Source organism: Citrus sinensis, chromosome 7, assembly GCF_022201045.2.
Source record: "Citrus sinensis cultivar Valencia sweet orange chromosome 7, DVS_A1.0, whole genome shotgun sequence".
Lineage (NCBI taxonomy): Eukaryota > Viridiplantae > Streptophyta > Magnoliopsida > Sapindales > Rutaceae > Citrus > Citrus sinensis.
The window spans coordinates 19,457,527-19,478,023 of record NC_068562.1 but is presented as its reverse complement, the minus strand read 5'-3'; the positions used below and the strand labels follow the sequence as shown (position 1 = coordinate 19,478,023).

The window sequence follows — 20,497 nt, the reverse complement described above, 5'->3', positions numbered from 1 at the left end:
ATAGTAAACTTTAAATATTAAAATTATAATGACAAGGATGTAATGGGTAATTTGAAAAATAACATAAAGGAAAATATTAGAGATCTAAAGCTCATTCTCCTATTTTCCAATAATTATTGTTGACTCTTAAATAAGATACTATTATAGCCGAAAACCTCTATAGAATAAAACAATTGGCAAAATTGAAAATGACAAATACGATAAACAATTCGAGTGCTAGTGTCTAGTGACTAAATAAATAGTCATGACATCTTCAATCAATTTAAATAATAAAAAGACAGAAAATCCCTTCAATACAATGAAGAATAGAAAATTAAAAATATATGAATATCAATTTCTCTCACAATTCACGACAAGCATCTTTACTTATCGTAACAAACTTGACATAATTCAAATTTGCACTAATTATTTAGGTGGACATAAAAGAAAGTGAAAGAAAAAAAAAGACAAAAACAAATTCACACTTATGGAAGATGTAATATATAAGCTTGTTGGGCAGAGCAATTATTATGATGATTTTTTCTCTTCATCATCAATTTGGTCTCCTGCAATTCTTCCTGATCTCACCAATGGATCCGGTGAGTGGACTGATATCTCCCATCTTGATCATTGCAGCAGCAAAATCAGAATTGAAAGTTTTAGAGTTACTGGCATATGTACTGACCAAAGAATCAGTGGATCCTCCATTGAATAAGATTTGATCAGAGTGAAGTAAGCCCTTTTGGTTTAAGAGGTGCTTGTAGTACTGGTTGTCAAATTTATTTGGACTTTGAAAATCCAATGGAGCTAGATTATTATCTCCTGATCCTGTGGCCCTTGGGCAGTTCCCTCGCCTATTCTTTGCAAATGAACTTTCAATGTTGCTTTCATTGTATATGCGATTTCTGAAGGCTACACACCTTGCTTGCCCAATTGTATGCGCTCCTGTGTAATATAATCAAAATGAAATCAATTATGAAATTCATCCATTATTAGCTTGAGTTTTCTACACACCAAATACACTGAAATTATAAGTCCTAGTAGGGTTTGGTAGCTTTAGTAATAAATTATTTTATCTTTCATACTCGAGAATTCATCCAAACACTTCTATTGTTAAAAAAAGATTTTGTGAACTTTCAACATATTTTGTGTCTTTTACTATTTTACTAATAATTAGATTGATGATTAATTTTTTTTATTGATTAATTGTTGACTTTGTGCATGTAGAAGCCACCTATTGATCAATTAAAAAAATCATTAATATGATTCTAGGGGTAAAATTGTAAAAGAGAAAGAAAAATTGGAAGTTATTAGCAAATTCTTTTTAATGATGAGTGGTTTTGATGGGTTTTGATCATGAGGAGAAATTGTTAATTTTGAAAAGAATAAGAAGATTTTGATCAATTTTTTGTTTGGTTAATAAGCCTTTTTGGGGTTTGAAGTATGGATGTTGCTCTCACTAAGATCGGAAGGGGTTGAAAGTTTACCGGATAAAGCAACCATGTCCTTGGCAGAGAGACCTTTAGCCTGGAATCTATTGATGAGGTTGCTTAGAGTGGAGGTAGGAGGAGGAATGACACCACTATTAGCAGCAGCTAAGCTAGCTGTTTTGGAGTCCCTTCTTCCAAGTTTAACATTCCAACTTGGCCCTCCTAGCTGCATATATACAATAATAAATACATCATATATCAATAACATTAATTAAGTTTCAATGGTTAATTAAACATTGCCACCAGTGGATTCACCAAGTGATTTTTAAACAGTTTTATTTGACTGGTAGTCTGTATAAGTTATTAGGATGTAATAATGGCTTTTGTTGTGTGGAGAAGAGAACATACAATTGCAACTGAATGCCGAGCAGCAATGGCTAAAATATCAGCGCATGAAACGACTCCTGGGCAAACTTTCTCTACCTTTGATTTTATATCATCAACAACTTCAAATCCTCTTGCTGAATTGATATTTGGTCCTGAAGTCTTCTCACCAGTGAAAGATGACGTGTCATCTAGTAGAATTGATCCATCACACCCCTGTAATATATATTGAAACATTTACCAACACAGTTAATTTAATCACAGCACGTATATGGATCAATACTATGAAGCCGAAAAAAGAAACACATATATTGAAGTTGAAAATTTGTAGTAAGCAACTTTGATAAACACCAATTTATTAGTGTGCATTGTACAGTTGGTTGGATGTAAAACCTTTAGGAATGGTAAAAGAGATCTGGGGTTTGAATCTCATTTACTTCAATCTAGGTTTGATTAATATATGTGCATTTATTGCAACATGGTTATTTAAAACTTTTGGATATTAATTTTCTGAGTTAATGAGAGTAAAATGATCATAACCTCCTGTTATTTGCTAATAAATATATCATTTTCCCTTCATGTTTCATAAATTATCAAAGCTAAATTGTTAACTTTCAACTTTTATTTGTGTCTTTCATTATTTTACCCCCAAAAATTTTTATGTGGTTAATGGATTGGTTTATAACATCAAAGGTAAAATAGTAAAATATTAAAAAACTAAAAGTCAATAATTTTTTAAAAACAAAAGATTCTGATTTGTTATGAGGAATGTGATCAATATAACGTGATTTATATTGAGTGGTTTTCAAGCATATTCTGTTGGTAGACCATTCGAGTTCCAATCCAATTCTAAGAGAGACACAGGGATAAAAAAATATTTTAAACATAGACCACTACTTAATACCTTTTAAAAATCTAAATAAATAAATAAAACTACTTTTTTTAAAAATAAATAAATAAAACTACTTGAATGAATAATGTTGTCGTGTAGAGAAAAAGAGAAGTAAAATTACGTTGACGAAACAGTCATGAAAGTGTAAGCGAAGGAGAGAAGCGCCCATCCGACGCTCTTTTGAAACTGCTGATTGAACAGCAGATTTAACCGTATTCAACAATTTTGGACAAGTTTTTGAATAGAAATTAGTAGAGAGTTGAGCACTTGATTTGCCTGTGAAAACCACAAGAAACCCTAATGCCAAAGTCACCATTAAAGAAGAAAAAGAAAAAGCCATTTTTTGCTCTTTTTGTTAATTAAATTTAATTAACAGTGTGAAGAAGACAGAGCGTGTGTTGTGGAATTCGAATATTTGGGGTTATATATAGTGCAAAAAGGAGGCGTTTGGCACCGGCAGGCGACCTAATCTTCAAGAATAGTCGATGCATGGGCTTGGTATTTAATGAAGTGGTAATCAAGTAAGACTTTGATTGATTGATAAAGATTAAAGAAAAAGCCAAGTACACGTAAACGTTAAATGAACTGGTTGAAAAGTTGATGTTCGAGGGGGCGTCATTTTTTTCAAATTAATGGGTCCTTTTAGACTATTAAGATAAACTATTTTAATCATTGATTTGTTGAAGATACCATGCATGGAGATGAGACAATAAAAACCTTGATGTTTTATGATGACTTTTTCAAAAGGGTGCCAGATAAATAAATTGCTTTAAGGAAAAAACTTACAAATAAGGGAGAGTTACAATTAAAGATATCGATGGCTAAAATATATATATATAGTTTATTGAATTGATTGAGAAAAGATAATTAAAAAGAAAATACATGGCAGCTAAAAAGAAAAAGATTTAAATTTGGTGTTGATTTGAGCTTACTGTTATTTTTTTTTAAATATTGCAATCTATAGTTATTAGATAAAAAATAAATCTAATTAAATTTTAATTTTACATTATTATGAAATACATGTGTTTCAGAAGATTAAATGAAAAAGATAAAAATGACACTGAATGTAAATTCATTAGAGAATCCATAAATACTTGTTGAGAACTATAAAACTTACCACAAAATTAAAATTTTGAAGTAGTTGAATTTTCTGCTTATGTAATCCAAAATTGCTTGCATGTATTTAACCCATCATAGTGATGAAATTGTAGTTGCCACCTCTTTAAGTAAAGTACATTACAAGAAAACTCTTCTTTTTTAATTGATCAACTCTTCTCATGTTGGTCTCAAAAATAGAATGATTCAAAGAAAACTATTTAAGTCAAATGGTTACAATTACAAGGTATTATAGCCAAATTTGACCTTATCTTCAATCGGAATAGCTTTAGTACATTTTCAGTAACCAGCTGTTATACCCGTTTAATAAAAGATCAACATTATTAAATCTATATACACTTTTTTAAAATTTAAATTATCCATCGTAATTTGGTACTAAATTTACATTATTTTTTGTTGAACAATAAAAATAATTTTTGTAATAATTAATTGTGTTTATGCTTGGTTAATTTTTGAGTGCACAACAAATATTCGAGTATTTGGGATTACGAAGGTGCACATATTGTGTTTTCCGGATTGTGCTTCTTGGCAGCTATCTGGCATTGGGTGTATTGGGATCTAGCAATATTTGTTGATGACCGTACAGGAAAACGTTCTTTGGATTTGCCTAAAATCTTTGGAATTCATTTATTTCTCTCAGGAGTGGCTTGCTTTGGTTTTGGGACATTTCATGTAACAGGATTGTATGGTCCTGGAATATGGGTGTCTGATCCGTATGGACTAACTGGAAAGGTACAATCTGTAAATCCAGCATGGGGTGTGGCGGATGTTTATGGATGAGACTAGGAATAGTAACAGAAGAAAATTGTTTGGTTGCACAATTGTAGTTAGTTGTATGGGGAAGAAGGAATCTACATAGAGACAGTAGACCGAGTAAGAAAAAGTACAGTCAATACTTTTGAATGCAAGGAATCTGCGATTAATTGGTCAATATTCATCAGCCCAGTAAAAGTTTTCTATAACTGGAAAAATTAAGACAGGACAAGTGAAGGTGTTAAAATGAGACAAGTAATCATCCAATACGTGGGAATATAAAAGTAAAAAAAAAATCTAATCACGTTGCAGTGTCAAATCATTGGCTTCATTGTACTCCAAGCGGATTATTTCGTTACTTATTTTAATCAGCGTGCAAAACGGTAAAAAATTATTTGACTTTTTCTGACCTAGCTGGTCAGGAAATCAAGATCAAATCAACTTGGCCATTTGAAAAAATAAAAAATAAAAATCAAGTACATATACCTCTTGCACTCTGGCCTAATTTGTGGGGGGAAAGGGGTTTTTGATTCACCAGCATAATAGATTTAGAGAGAGAGAGAAAAAAAAGATACGAATATTTTTTAGATGGTAAAGTCACTAAATTGAATTTGTCACAGTAAGTTATGAATAAGATATTAATAACTAAAATATTTTTATAATAATAATAATTATTTTTAAAAGGGTGGGAGGAGGTCAAAATCCAAATGAATATTATTTGTACCTCTTCAATATTCAAATTCTGATAATAAAAAAAAGTTATTTGAAAATCATTCCACCAAACCCTAGAATATTTTAATCATTTTACTTTTTGTTTTGGTACTAATTATTGTTCTTGTCAGCATATTGGTTTGGCGTGCAAGTACCCTTGTTGATTGCATTTGAGTATTTGTTTTGGCGAAATGACAGATATATTTAACGGAATTTGTCCAACAATTTTGTCCAATGACTATGTAAACACTTATTAAAGAAACAATAGCCCGTGCTTACAAGCAACCTTTTAATTTATTTGATTTGATATACTCAAATTCTGTTCATTGCTAGCTGGCCATGCATGCATGCATGCATTGGCTTGAGTCTTATAATAAACTGTTATTGACTTTTTCATCTATAATTAAAGCAAAATGGAAAAATTCAAATGTTAGGCATCGTGTGAAAAAGCAGCTGATTGAATTAAAAATAAATAAATAAATAAAGCGACCCAAAAAAAAGAAAGAAAAAAAGAATCTATCCTTCTATCCAAATGATATCTTTATAGTCAAATATTTAATTATTATCGTAAATTGTTGATCATCTTGGACCTAAATGAATACTTGCATTGCACATGGTTTTGTTTAACTGCTGTTGTATAAGTCAGAACCTAATCTTTAATTAATGAATTTGATTGAATATTCGAACTATTAAAACCAATAAATCTTCGACTATTAATTAACGAATTCTATAGGGTACTCTGCTATTTTACAGTTTATAAAAATAAGAACAATATTAAATATGGAAGAATTAAGTGTTTTGAAGAATTGGAGCAATCATTTTGCTTTTGTATTCTTGTTTATTTCTCTTTTTGGTTGGCAAAGGTGTCAGGTCTTATACCAACTATTTTTATTTTTTTATTTATTAAGTTTTCCTCGCAAGTTAGATTCATCTAAAATAAAAATTCAATGGAAAATTAACACATACAAACACACATATAGGGTGAACATAATGTATCATAATGTTTTAAAGAATTGTAATGGAAAATAAGAATTTAATTTGAAAGAAGATTAAACAGGAAAAAGAACTCTATATGTTAAGAGAGTAAAGTCACTACCAATAAATAAACTCAAATGGCAAGAAAGAATCTCATTTAAATAAGGAAAAGCAAGATTCAATTTCCATATCAAATGTTACATTAATTTTTTTTAACATTATATATAAGAGTAGAGCTTTTAACACAGCGATAAAATCTTTATAATAGTCATTTTTAATGTTATTTCTTAAAAATACTCTCATTTCAGTAGATAAAAGGGAGAAAGATATCAACATCCCAAGGTTTGAGGAAATCACAAACACTCCCAAGTTTTCAAAAAAAGACACTAAGACCCCTTTTTTTTTACCATAATATCCTTTAAATATAGTAATTAGAACATTGATTTAAAATTTTTTTACTTAATACAAATATAATATAAATAATATAATCTATCTAGTAGACTAATATATTGTTAAATTATTTTTAACATTTAAAATAATATTAAAATTTTACATTACTATTTTTATTTTGATAATATATTTGTACTTATTATAAAGATTTTAAATAAACTTTTCAGTTAGATAGATTTTACAATTAACAAAATATCTCCCTATTAGTAATATAAAAATTATTTTTACATAATATTCAAAATAATTTTAACTTTAATAAGTTAATTTCTTTTAATATAATGTATCTTTTTTATTATTAAAAATTAGTTTAATATAATAAAATATGTCTAATAGATTACAAAATATTAAAAATTTTAAGAATTAAAATTATTTTAATATATATATATATATACACATATTATTACATTTATTTAATGCTATATTTCTATTTATTATAAAATTTTGGGGTCAATTTTTTTGGATTTATAAAGTTAAAAGATATTATAGTCAAAAGACGGTCTTAGTGTCCTTTATTAAAAACTTAGGGGTCTTCATGATCATTTTCCCAAACAACGAGAGTGTAAGCGTCATTTTCCTGAAAAAAAATACAGCAAATCCATATGTTACAATGAACCATCTTCCCATAACATTTTATTGAAAATATTATTTCTTTCTAACTTGCGTATAAATCCTAAAATATCAAATTTATCTCAATTTTTTCTTATCAAATAATTTCTATCTTCATAATTCTAAACTCTCATAATTTTCTCAAAAATATTTTCTAATTAAAATTTAAAATATAGATATAAATTAAGAAAATGAAGTAGATGTAAAAAGTTTGTTGAAAAAAATAATTTATCTAAGGTTTTAGTTGAATTTTTATTCAAAATAAGAAATGAACTAATTTGTGTTAGATTATTTAAGTAATTTCAATTGAAAATGGATTTTAAGAGGGATTTTCAAAGTATCAAAAAGCCTAATCTATGCCTAATTCATAAGTTGAGCTCAAATAATTACATAACTAAAGTCCAGAATATAAATTAAAGCCCAATCCAACATAGAAAATCAAATAAATTGATTATCTTCCACCACCAATGGGAGTTTGGAATCCTTCATTTTAGAATTAAGAAATCTAGTTGACAAAATTACAAGAATGAATTTTTGAATACTGATTCTCTATCAAAAAAATGTTTGTAGTCTACCAAAATATTACTTTCGAATATCCTTTTTTTTTTCTTTGAGGTATCTGGCAGGACAATATAGTGGAAGGAGTGAGGCACACAACTAACATTAGTGGCCTGATTGGTCCAATGGATTATGAATGCTCAAAATTAATGGCAAAAGGGAAGTTGCTTATTTCCTACTTAGTTTCTTACTATAAATATCTACATTTACATTTTTGGTCAAGGATTCATTGTGCTTTTTAATTTCTAAGATATTTCTAAATATTCTACTGATTTTTAGATTATTCTCTAATTTATTCTGCCTTTTTATTTCTTTCTGACCAATCGATAGTCTCACTTTTAAAGTCTCTTTTGCAAATATCAATGTTGCTTAACCAAACAGCGTAGAAAAAGCAGATTTCATAAAAGAAATGCCATTAGCTACAAATTTAATTATTTGGTATTTTCTGTTTTTTTTTTTTTTTTAATTCGGCTGGGGTAGACAAAAAATCTCACGGAGTTGTCGGAAAGCTTTTAATAATATTGGATTACATTATTGTGAAAGAGAAAAGCCACCAAATTCCTCATCTACTTTTACCAAATAAGAAGCATTCTGACTTCTGAGCGCATAGCATGAGAATTTCCCATTGCACATGTCACATGAGGGATATTTAAAATCTAAATTTAATTCATGTATGCATATGATCAAGGATACTTAAATCTAAATGAAATTATTATATACATATTAGAGCCATGAATCTGCATCCAATCAATAAAATAACTAACTACTTGCAGATGATAATAAAATGGGTTAATGTTAGTTTATTGCTGATGATATTATCCCACATCGGTTGAATATCATTATAATAAAATGGGTTAATAGGTTAATGTTAGTTTATTATTTATTTATTTATTTATTTTATCGGTAGACACATCATTATTCAGCTCAGAGTGATGGTAAGTGGAATCGATGCAGCACCACGGGAAGCTGGTCTTGTATTGTTGGTTGAAGCTTTTATGCCCTTCACTTCACAATGCATAGTGCTTGAATAATAGATATTTGAGCTTGTTACATCTTCCTTTTTTCCCTTTTTTCTTATTATATAAATTTAAGTATATTACAATCCTTTCAACCTACAAATAATATACCTTATTAACTCATTTTGCATGCATTAATATAGCCTAAGTGACAAGGACGAAAATAACCTAGATTAAAAAAATATATACTTAGCTAAGTTGAAGACTGCCCAAGTATTGAACAGTGAGCTTGTCATCATCACAAGTATGTATATAGAGGGGGATGCTATATTGTGATGGCTAGATCATCTTCATCAGGTTTTGTTGTGTGGATAACATAATATCTCTCCTTCATCAGGAGGGTGGCAAATCAAACAACCACATATCGAGATGAGGAGGGGTAATTTTTTCACAAGGTATATAATTCGAGCTTGCATGCGAGGGAAAGCTTGAAGAAGCTCCAGCATGTCGAAACAGTGAGGGATTATGTCAAGACGATTATTCTTTGATGTTAACCATTAATACAATGTCGGGTACAACCTCTTCAACTTGATATTAGATTGCAACCATGCATGGGCAGATGGGCACAACAGATCGTTACGAAGAACACAAGCAGCATTATGGGATTTAAACCTAAAAGAACTTGATTTAGTTTTGCAGAAGCATTAGATAACTGTAGATCCGAATCAACATGCATGCATATACGAAAATTAAAATAGAAAAAGAATAATTACAAAAAAAAAAACAAAGCAAATAACAAAAATCATGCAGAAAATTTGTACTTAGAGGACTCGGATTTTTGTATCAAAGCTTCACATAACATTATTACTACAAATACCCACATGCACTCTGTACATTGTTGCCCACCCATAAACGCAAAGAAGCTAAACTTTTGGTTCTAAAAGCAAATGAAATAAAAAAGCAGCTAGGGTTATAATTAAGGTTAGGGTTCACTACAAGAAAATGGGTTATTTCCGAGGGCAAATACCCTCGGAAATACTCAAAGCCTCTTGGAAAAACTCATTTTCGAGTAAGACATGCCGTCGATCCTCGTCATATTAAGTCTTATTGGAAATGTAGAATTTCCGATAAGTCGTTGAAGAAAAAAATTATTTCCGAGGGTATCGCCGTCGAAAATGGAATTAAAAGCCCTTGGAAATAAGATAAGATAAAACTAGTAGAATTTATTCTCAACTGTGACTTGCCCTCGGAAATAAAATATACACGGTCGGAAATAGTCTTATCTTGTAGTTTAATGACCCCCTTATTTAATTCAATAATATTATTTCATTAATTTTTTATTTTTATCATTGAAATATCTATAATAGGAAAATAACGTAATAAACATGATAATAGTATACAAAATATGCTAAATGTAACTTCATTAATCTAAAAAATTCATAAAATCACATTCATCATTCAAAAATATAACAAAAATATCTATTTTAAAGTATCTTTTACGTAAAAAAAATTCCAAATGTATATACAAAATGATATCATCATACCTTGAATATGTTCAATCATCTTCTAAAACAACTTCTTCAAATTATGAATCGTTTGCCTCCACTTGATCATCTTCATCCCCATCATCATCTTCTTCCGTCAAAACAATATCCTAGGTGAAAGAAAGAATTTCAATCATTATTATTACCAAAACAGAAATTGTTATACTATATAACAAAGATGCTGAGATTAATGAGAATCAACTAAAAAAGTATAATTAAAAACAACTCTATATATAGATACATAGTATGAGTGGGAAAAAAACTGATTAATCAAAAACCGAACCGAACTGTTCGGTTCGGTTCGGTTCGGTTTTTATGCGGTTTTTTTCCATCCAAAAAACCAAATGATTAATATAATAAAAGTAGTAAAATCAGTCGGTTCGATTTTCGGTTTTTAAAAAAAATTGAAAAACCTAACCGGATATCAAATAAACTGAATTCAAATAACAATCCCTAAATCTAAACTAAACACATTCTTCTAATCTTTAGCCGAAAACTGAAGCCGCAGCACCTTCAGCCACTGGAATCTCGTCCCCGCTGCTGCTGCTGCTCATCCTTCACGAATATGATTTGTCGCCGTTGCTCGTCGCCGACTCTCCGCCGCCGCTACCACCTGTTGTAGCCGCTGTCATCTCCTGCTGCTGCCACTGTCACCTACTATCACCTGTTGTTGTTATCATAGTGCTCCCCTGCTGCCATCTGACTGTTGTTGTGAGGTATTTTTTTTTTAACACTACGATCACGTATTGATTTCTCTCTCTTCCTCTTTAGCATTTCTGGGTTCTTTTGTTTTTGTCAACAAAATCTCTCAGCAGAACAAAAAATCGAACCAAAAAGGTTCCATTTTTCGTTTCGATTTTATAAATTTGGTTTAAAGTTCATTTCTTTTTCCTTGTTCCCATGTTTTTGTTAATGTGCTTGAGTTATGTAAATATCGATGTCGTTTTTGTCTCTCATTTCTCTGGTTTGTTCTATTTTTGCAGAGAATAAAAACGTTATTGAGCTGCTGCTGGTGTAAAAAGGTAATCAAACAAGAATTTATGATTATAATTGGTGAGGATGATTTGAATTTAATTGCATGCCATCAGCCAGGCTAGCAATAGTAGCAAGAACCCCGTACTAGGTTTGAGTTGGACAAGCCAATAGCAACAGACACTCCAAACTTTCACAGATCTTCTTTTTTTGTTTTGTGTATAATTTGAAATCATTCGCAGTATGGTTTTGAATACTGAGGGCGTGTGTTCGAATTATATGTACTTAAATCACTAAACATGTATGTACATACACTCAGGTTTATTGTACTAGTAACAACTTGAAGCTTTGCAGCTTAAATCATGTGTTTGCTGCTGCTCAAAGTATTCTCTCTTTGTAGACTTGTAGTAATGCTTATTATAAATAAAAACCCTCTATAGTTATTAGAATTATGCTACCTCTTTGGAGCTCTGCTCTGCTTTCTCTTTCTGTGTCTCTCTGATTTATTATGAGTTATACTGATTTTAAACAGAATTTATAATGAATTTCAGATTTGGTTTGTGCTCTTGTATGTCATTTGTAATTTGTAATATTAGTCAAATTCATTATTCCAGCTGCAGTGTCTTTATTTGCATGCAAATTTTACATATTAATTAGAATTATCGTAGACAGAAGTCAGAAGTCGATAACTAAACAGTTCGTTTCCTCTTACGCAAACTCTGAAAATACTACTCTCTTAGTAAATTATGAATAGATATATCTCCTTAATATTAATAAGGTAGACATATTAATATAAACGATCAAAAATTTGAGTTGTGCCACAATGTCATAATATATTTTATTTTGTAATCCCCAAGTTTTTTTATTCGTTGCTGCTATTGTGTTGATTTGTTGTTGCTGTGGTGTTGATTTTTTGCTGCTAATTTTTTATTTGTTGTTGCTGTTTTTTATTTGCCACAATTTTACACGAATGATTTTATCTTCTTTTGTTCTAATATGTCTATGTTAATGTTATGGCATGTGTTTGTGTAGAATGGAAAATTATGATGAGAAGGAAGTGCAAGAGGTGGAGGTTGATGATGGGAAAAAAAGAAAAACACCTTTGAGATCAAATGTTTGGGCTCATTTTACCAAACTATCTTGTGGAAACAAAGGAAAATGTCATCATTGCCGTAAAACCTTTGCAACTAATAGAGGAAATACCACTAATTTGAAGAATCATTTGGATAGATGTAAGTCATATCAAGATGTGAAGGTTGAAGGAGATCCGAAGCAATAAGTACTTTTCCGTTAAAAGGGAAAAGATAAAGATGATGGAGTTGTTAAAGTTAGTGGCAAGTTTAGTCAAGAGGCTTGTAGAATGGCACTTGTGAAGATGATTGTCAAGGATGAATTACCTTTTAGCTTTGTGGAGGCTGAAGGGTTTTTAGAGTTTATGCAAAATTGTTGCCCAAGATTTGACATGTCATCGCGAAGAACAATTACAAGGGATATTCTTGAATTGTATTAGCATGAAAAAGGGTTGTTAAAAAGTGTTTTAGGTGCAAGCAAGCAGATGGTATGTATTACCACAGATACGTGGACATCAATCCAAATGTCTAACTATGTGGTCATTACTGCTCATTTTATTTATGCGGAGTGTGTGTTGCACAAAAGGACTCTTAGTTTCACACCTATAGCTAATCATAAAAGGGATGGTATTGGGAAGCTAATTGAGGTATGTTTGATTGATAGGGGGATTGAGAGGTTGTTCGCAATTACAGTGGACAATGCAAGTGCTAATAAAGTTGCAATAACTTATGTGAAGAAGAAGTTAGCAAATTGAAGTGTGAATTCAATGGTTTTGAAGAAGAAGTTAGCAAATTGAAGTGTGAATTCAATGGTTTTGAATGGTTTATATATGCATGTGAGGTATTCGGCACACATAATAAATTTGATTGTGCAAGATGGGTTGGCGGAGGTGAATCATTCAATAGCTAGTATTCGCAATGCAATAAAGTATGTTAGATCATCTTCAGCAAGATTGCAAAAGTTTAAAACATGTGTTGATAGGGAGAAAAACTCATATGGAGGGCTTATGGTGTTGGATGTGCCTATTGGATGGAATTCAATATATTTGATGTTGCACAAAGCGGTTGTGTTTGAAAAATCATTTGATAAGATGAAGGAAGATGATGGACATTATGTTAATTGGTTTATTGATGATGAGGGTGAAAAGATGAGGGAGGGGCCACCGAGCAATGATGATTGGGCAAATGCAATGAGGTTAGTCAACTTTTTATCGGTTTTCTATTATGTCACCTTGAAATTTAGTAGTTCTCTTAATGTCACTTCCAACGATTACTTAAATGAAATGGAAAAAGTTCTAATTCATTTGAAGTCACTTGCTACTTCTAGTGATGATTGTTGAGGAAAATGGCCGAAAAAATGGAACAAAAGTTTGCTAAATATTGGGGTAATTCTTTTGATCAGGTTAACATGTTATTATTTGTAGGAAATGTGCTTGATCTTATATGTAAATTGGAGTTTGTTGCATTTTGTTTTAGTAGCATGTATGAATCTAGAAAGGTTGAAGAATTGAAATCTAACATTAAGGAGTTGTTGATGAAGCTATATAATAGATATATTGGTGGGAGTGATGTGAGGAATAGTGGTGGTATTTGTTTTGGTGATATCCATAATGGTAGTAGTGGTGGTGGTGGTGCTAGTAGTAGTATAATGTAAATTGATCTTTTTTCATCTTTCAAAATGATGAAGCAAAGTTCAAATGATGACATTAGTTTGAAACATGATGTTGAAAAGTACTTGACAGATGCTAATGAGAGTACTAGTAATGCCCATTTTGATATTTTGACTTGGTGGAAGTTGAATGGGCATAGGTATCCGATTTTGTCTCAGATTGCCAAGGATGTTTTGGCAATTCCAGTGTCTATTGTAGCTTCGAAATCGGCATTTACCATAGGAGGGCGTGTTCTTGATCCTTTTAAAACTTCTTTACACTACAAAAAAAAGTGATCTATTGTGATGGAAAAAAAATGTCTCTATATATATAAAATCTGTCACAAAATGAATTTAGTGACATACTATCTGTCGTTGTTTATGTGTCGCATTTGCCACCGTCACTAAAACATATAATGGCAATTAGTAAATAGTCGCAAGTATTATGTGTCACTAATACACATCTTATAGTGACAAATATAACTTTATGACAAGTAAGGACAGAAGGAAAAATCTGTCACTAAAATAATATTTTTAGACATAAATCTGTCACTATTTTGATACTAGGGACTATTAATGTGTCATTATGTTGATATTAGTGACTGTTAATGTGTCGTTATTTATATAGTTAGAGATAATTAAATTAGTCATTGATGATCATTATTGACAATGAAATGTGCCACTATAGATTCAATTAGTGACAATTTATTTAGTCATTACCAAATTAAATATGACACTTGAATGTATTGTTATTAATATAACTAGTGACAATTAATTTAGTCATCTCAATAGTGATGTAAAATTTTGTCTCAATGAATATATTAGTGACATCAAATCAGTCATTATATATTTAAATTTTGTAACAATTTATTCAGCAGCCAACAATGTAAATAGTGACATTGTTTCAATCTCCAATTAAAAAAAGTGACATTTTTATTGTTACAAAAAATAATGATCTATCTAATAAATTTGTCACTAATTAATCTTAGAGACAATTTTTGTCGCAACATTTTTAGTTCATAAAGTAATTTAGCCTAAATAATATAATTTGACAAAACTAAATCATGAAAATTATTAACAAATGCATAGCATATAACGAAAAATACCCATTTTAAAATTGTATCTTATACTACTTCATAAAAAAATTTAATCAAATTTTAATATCACTACCATCCGATAAAGAAGTACTTAAAATTGTAAACAACTCTAATAATTGTCAAACTTTCAAAAATCATAAGACATCAACTATCAAAAGTCTCAATTGCATTTGCCTCATTTTGTGCTCGAATGTATTTCAAAACTTCTGCAAGAGTTGATTTCACTCTATTCTTCTCTTCTTGCATATTCTTAAGTTCATTTTCTGCAGCTTGCCTACGACTTCACTCTTCCTCTAACATTTTCAAACTCTCATTTTAAAAAGATTGTGTTCCAAAGACATCTACTTTACGAATCCCATGACCATAAGTGAGAGTCGATTTTGTATGCTCACCTACAACCTGATTAAAGATTTGATCTTTTGATGCATTGGGTTGCTGGTTCACAAGCTCATTCATTTGATTCTGAAGTAAAAAAAATGAGAAAAATAAATTATCATAAAATAAACAACGAATCAAACAAATTATAATTATAATAGATGTCTCATGTAATAAATTTATCTAGTTAGTTTCAGTAGATGTCTCATGTAATAATGAATATACTTATATCAATGATTCCCCAAAAGAAAAAATTAGTCATTAATCATAGAAACTATAATTGTAGTGCTGTATGTTCATAAAAAAAAAATAAAACAAAAAGCACTGGAAATTGCATAACTATTATAAAAAATTCTTACTTACAATTGCCTCTCTCGAGTTCTAATCAACAGGCTGGCCATTTTTTTTTGTGTGAGTAACCGTAAACATAGTTATCATATTCGGTTCTTTTCCTTCTGCATCATTTGATTGCTGCAAATATACAAATGCATTAATATTAATGTAGTTACAAACAAAATATGTAATAGCAGGTAAGGTAAAATGATCAATTAACTAATTCATATCTAATTCTAGCAAAGCTTTTTGTTCCAGCAGTGTGATTGGTCTTTAGCTTTGAACTGTTAACTTTACTTGTTGCAGAATGTTCCTGTAATAAAAATGAAAAAGTAATCTTCCACATACAACTTTTGTGAACAAATATGAAACTAAACAAAATATATATATATATATATATATATATGCACTTACTTATCCTTTCTCAGATTCTCAAAATTTGACCAGTCAATCCCATTGATTTTCACCCACCTCATTTTTTAAACCATTTATGGTCTCTTCATCATTTCTTGACTCATAATACTTGGTCTTTAATGCAGATTTTCAATTTCGCCAATGATGAGCTAATTTTTCATTAACCACCTGCCCCCTACAACCCAATTGATAATGAATTTTGCCTACAACATATTTAATAAAACACTTAATAAAAGTCATTGAGTTAAAAAAATTTTAAAAAATTAGTAATGTCATATATGTTTGTACTAAGTTTTATTCTAGGATTGACATACCTCTAGTAAATTTCTGATTTCTTGCTTAACATCAACCGGTACATGTCTCCAATCATCGAAATTAAGTGGCATTACTGATGAATCACGTGAAAGGTATCCAATATATTGCCCTAATGCTTTATCACCTTGCACAATTGCTTCCCCATCAGGGTTGAAATCCACTTGAATAAGCTCAATTTGTTTATGAATAGACTGTAATTTTGTTAGTCCACGCTTTCATTTGGATGTAATAGAAATGCGTTTTATAAACAAATATAAATTAATAATCACACACACATATATTCAAAAAATTTAAATGACAACGCAAGAAAATATTTAAAAAAGAGATATTTGCTAAATGATTACCTCAGTGAAATTTATAGTAATTTTCCATTTAAAAAATGAAAGAAATATTAAAAATGTCATTTATAATATATACCTGAAAGATCTTGAGTAGCATTTCTGTTACCATTTGTTTGGCTATTGTGATGAACTTGAGTATCTAAAAATAACAAAAGAAAAGTTAAATTAGACTTGTCTTAAAAAAAAGAGGTCTACTAAAAATTACATAAGTAAGTTGTATGTTAAATAACCATCTAAAAAATGAAGAAAAGTTATAAAAATGTCATTTAATAAAATACACCTCAAAGATCTTCAAAAGCACTTCCATGACCACCTGTTTGGCCATTTTGATGAACTTGGGTACCTAAATATAACAAGTACAAATGGTAACTAAAATATTTTCCCTCTAATAGCATCAATTTTTTTTTTGTAAGTAATCTCAATAATGTTACTAACAGCTTAAATGAACTTGAGCAACTAAAAATAAAAATCACAAATTGTATTCTATTAAGATTTACTAACATGTACGAGCTTGCTTTTCACTTAAAGCTTTACTATGAATTTGCTCAATCTCCTTGTTTTTGTTTCTACTACTTCGCTTGGAGATAGGGCTTCTTTCAACCATAAATGATGCATGATAATTTGGTCTCTTACGCTTAACCATTCTCTCTGCTACATATTGTTAGCAAAACAATGAAACCATAGATGTCATATATATCACAATCAAATAATATGAAGACAAATATGGAAAAATAATAAATAAAAATTATTATTATTAATAAATCAAGTTATTAAACAGCAAAACTTTTGTCAATTAAAAGAAAAAAGAATGAAATGTAATTCAACTCTTAACTTATTAATAAATAAACTCTTAACTATTAGTAAACGTTATCATCATCACTGTCCCAGGCATATTATCTCTAACCAAAGCAGTGATGTCAAAGTTGTCAGGAAGTTCCTCCAATCTTTGACCACTATATGATTCATTAGCTACAAGTAATTCGCCATCATCTTCAACCTCATTCTCTTCCATATTAAATAAATCTCTAGGCTTTGTTATCACCGCAACATGCCAATCCTTTTCAACAGGGTCTGCCACATAGAATACTTGTATTGCTTGAGTTGCAAGAACAAACAGTTCATCGGTATTAAGTGAAGAATTAAGATTCACAAGTGTAAAGCCTAACTCATCTTTTTTTATCCCTCTACTAGAATTTACATCAACCCAATCACACTTAAAAAGGGTAACTTTCCTCCCTCCATAATAATCTAACTCAATAACATCTGTTAACCTTCCAAAGTATGAAACATCTCCTAAAATAGGATTTTTGTCTTTAACACTGGCGAAACTTGAAGTTTTAGCTATAACAACCACACCGCTATTTTGAGTTTTGGTTTTCAAGTCAACTTCTTTTATTCGAAACCTAAACCCATTTATCATATATTTCTTAAATCTTGAAATCATTTTATTAGGTCCCTGAGCTAGTCGTTTCAAATCTTCTGACACAGCATTGTCTCCTTCTTGTTGTACTCTCTTAACATGTTTAAATAATATAAGTAATGATAATAAAAAAAAAGAAAACTATAATATAGATATCCATTTTGTGGATCTAATAATATCAATAGTTACCTTTGTCTCGAACCATTTAGGGAATTGCTCACTATGAATATGAGTAATATTAATTTGTCTGGCACGACGATTTGCAATTTTAATTATTTAAAGATGATTCCTATATTAAAATTAAACATTTAAATTGTGAGTTATAAATTTTTTTTTGGTTAAATTTCATTTACAAAAATAAAAAACTTACTTAATAAAGGCGGTAACTTCTTCACAATTAAATAATACGTGTCTATGTGCTTGGGATAAAATCAGAGGATCTAAAAAGATAATCTCTTCTTTACCCATTCCATGTCCAGTTTTTGAGAATATTGATAATGATTCATTATTTCCTTCCTCATTATCAGCATTTCTCGATGGTTGATTGAATTTTGTTTCTATTCCAGGCAAATAACGAGAGCAAAAAGTCAAACACTCCTCTACCAAATACCCCTCTGCTATAGAACCTTCTGGATGGCATTTATTACGAACATATGACTTTAATTTACGCAATTCCCTAGTAAATGAAATACTTGTCAATTTTACATGAATAATGAGAAATGATTTTCATTTAAAATATTAACATAATATATAATTACCTTTCAATTAGATACATCCACCGATATTGTACTGGTCCAGCAATCTTTGCCTCATCTGCCAAATGAATTGGCAAATGGACCATAATATCAAAGAATGATGGTGGAAATATATTTTCAAGATGGCATAAAATTAAAGTGATACGAGATTTAAGTTGAGCAAACTCTTCAACTATTCCAACTTTAGAACAAACATCTCTGAAGAAATTGCATAATTCAATCACCACTGAGCTAACATTATTTCGCAAGGACTTTCTCACTGCTAGCGGAAGAAGTTAATGCATTAATATGTGACAATCATGACTTTTTAATCTATGAATTTTACGTTGTTTAAGGTCCACACATCGTCAGATATTTGCTGAATAGCCATCAGGAACTTTGATGTTTGATAATACCTTACAAAAGATGTCTTTTTCACTCTGAGTCATTGAGTAGCATGCTTGTGGTAGCACTGTTTTTTCTTCTTTAGATTGGGGATGAAGAGATTGCTTTATTCTCAATTCTTTCATATCAAGACGTGCTTTTAAATTGTCTTTGGTTTTACCTTTAATATTCAACAAAGTCCCAATAATACTATCACAAATATTTTTCTCAATGTGCATAACATCTAAGTTATGGCAAATGAGGTTATGCTCCCAATATGGCAACATAAAAAAAATACTCTTCTTTTTCCACATCACAATATCCTCATCATTGATATCATCTCGTTTATGTTTTCCACTAGTATTTAATTTGTGTTTTCCATATATAGTGTGCACTTGGTTCATATGTTCTAGAACCTCAGTCCCCGTTAGTGGAGTTGGAGCATTTCCCTATAAGAAACGACGATGCCCTAAATAACAATACTTATGCCAATACTTTAACCTTTGATAAGTTGTGTTTACATTATAATGAGGACAAGCAAAACGACCTTTAGTGCTCCATCGTGACATATTAGCATACGCTGGGAAGTCACTGATTGTCCATAATAATGCTGCACGAAGATTAAAATTTTGATTTGATGAGGCATCAAATGTGTTCACACCATCCTCCCACAATTCCCTCAATTCATTTATTAAAGGTTGCAAGTAAACATCAATGTCATTTCTAGGAGCATATGGCCCTAGAATAAGTAAAGACATAAGAATATTTGGCTGCTTCATGCACATCCAAGGAGGCAAATTATAAATCATCAAAACAACTGGCTACGTACTATGAGATAAACTCATTGTACCAAATGGGTTAAAACCATCACTTGCTAACCCCAATCTTGCATTACGAGGATCTAAAGCAAACTCTAGATAACGTTGATCCAAGCTTTTCCAAGCTTTAGAATCAGCTGGATGCCTCAATATGCCATCTTTGGCACGATCATTTTCATGCCATTGCATAAATGAAGATGTCTTCTTTGACATGAAATATCT

At 30.4% G+C, this 20,497-nt stretch overlaps 1 protein-coding gene and 1 long non-coding RNA gene across 2 annotated transcripts; both read right to left on the bottom strand.

Moving 5' to 3' along the window:
- Positions 1 to 303: 303 nt before the first annotated feature.
- LOC102629997 (peroxidase 4) lies at positions 304 to 3,091 on the bottom strand. Its single transcript, XM_006468099.3, has 4 exons — positions 2,807 to 3,091; positions 1,818 to 2,009; positions 1,467 to 1,635; positions 304 to 924 (listed from the first exon to the last, which is right to left on the bottom strand). The coding sequence occupies exons 1-4, from the start codon at positions 3,023 to 3,025 to the stop codon at positions 533 to 535; spliced, it is 972 nt and encodes a 323-aa protein (XP_006468162.1). The 5' UTR covers positions 3,026 to 3,091; the 3' UTR covers positions 304 to 532.
- Positions 3,092 to 15,168: 12,077 nt separating this feature from the next.
- LOC102609560 (uncharacterized) lies at positions 15,169 to 16,230 on the bottom strand. Its single transcript, XR_373043.4, has 3 exons — positions 16,070 to 16,230; positions 15,880 to 15,987; positions 15,169 to 15,603 (listed from the first exon to the last, which is right to left on the bottom strand). It is a non-coding gene; the product is annotated as an uncharacterized LOC102609560 (long non-coding RNA).
- Positions 16,231 to 20,497: the final 4,267 nt, after the last annotated feature.

Bases quoted from the DNA above. Each gene is read 5' to 3' on its own strand.
- LOC102629997 (XM_006468099.3), bottom strand. From the start codon at position 3,025: ATGGCTTTTTCTTTTTCTTCTTTAATGGTGACTTTGGCATTAGGGTTT. The intron at 2,010-2,806 runs GTAATTTTACTT...TATATATTACAG, and splicing joins TTCATGACTGTTTCGTCAAC to GGGTGTGATGGATCAATTCT. The intron at 925-1,466 runs GTAAACTTTCAA...TATATTACACAG, and splicing joins GGACATGGTTGCTTTATCCG to GAGCGCATACAATTGGGCAA.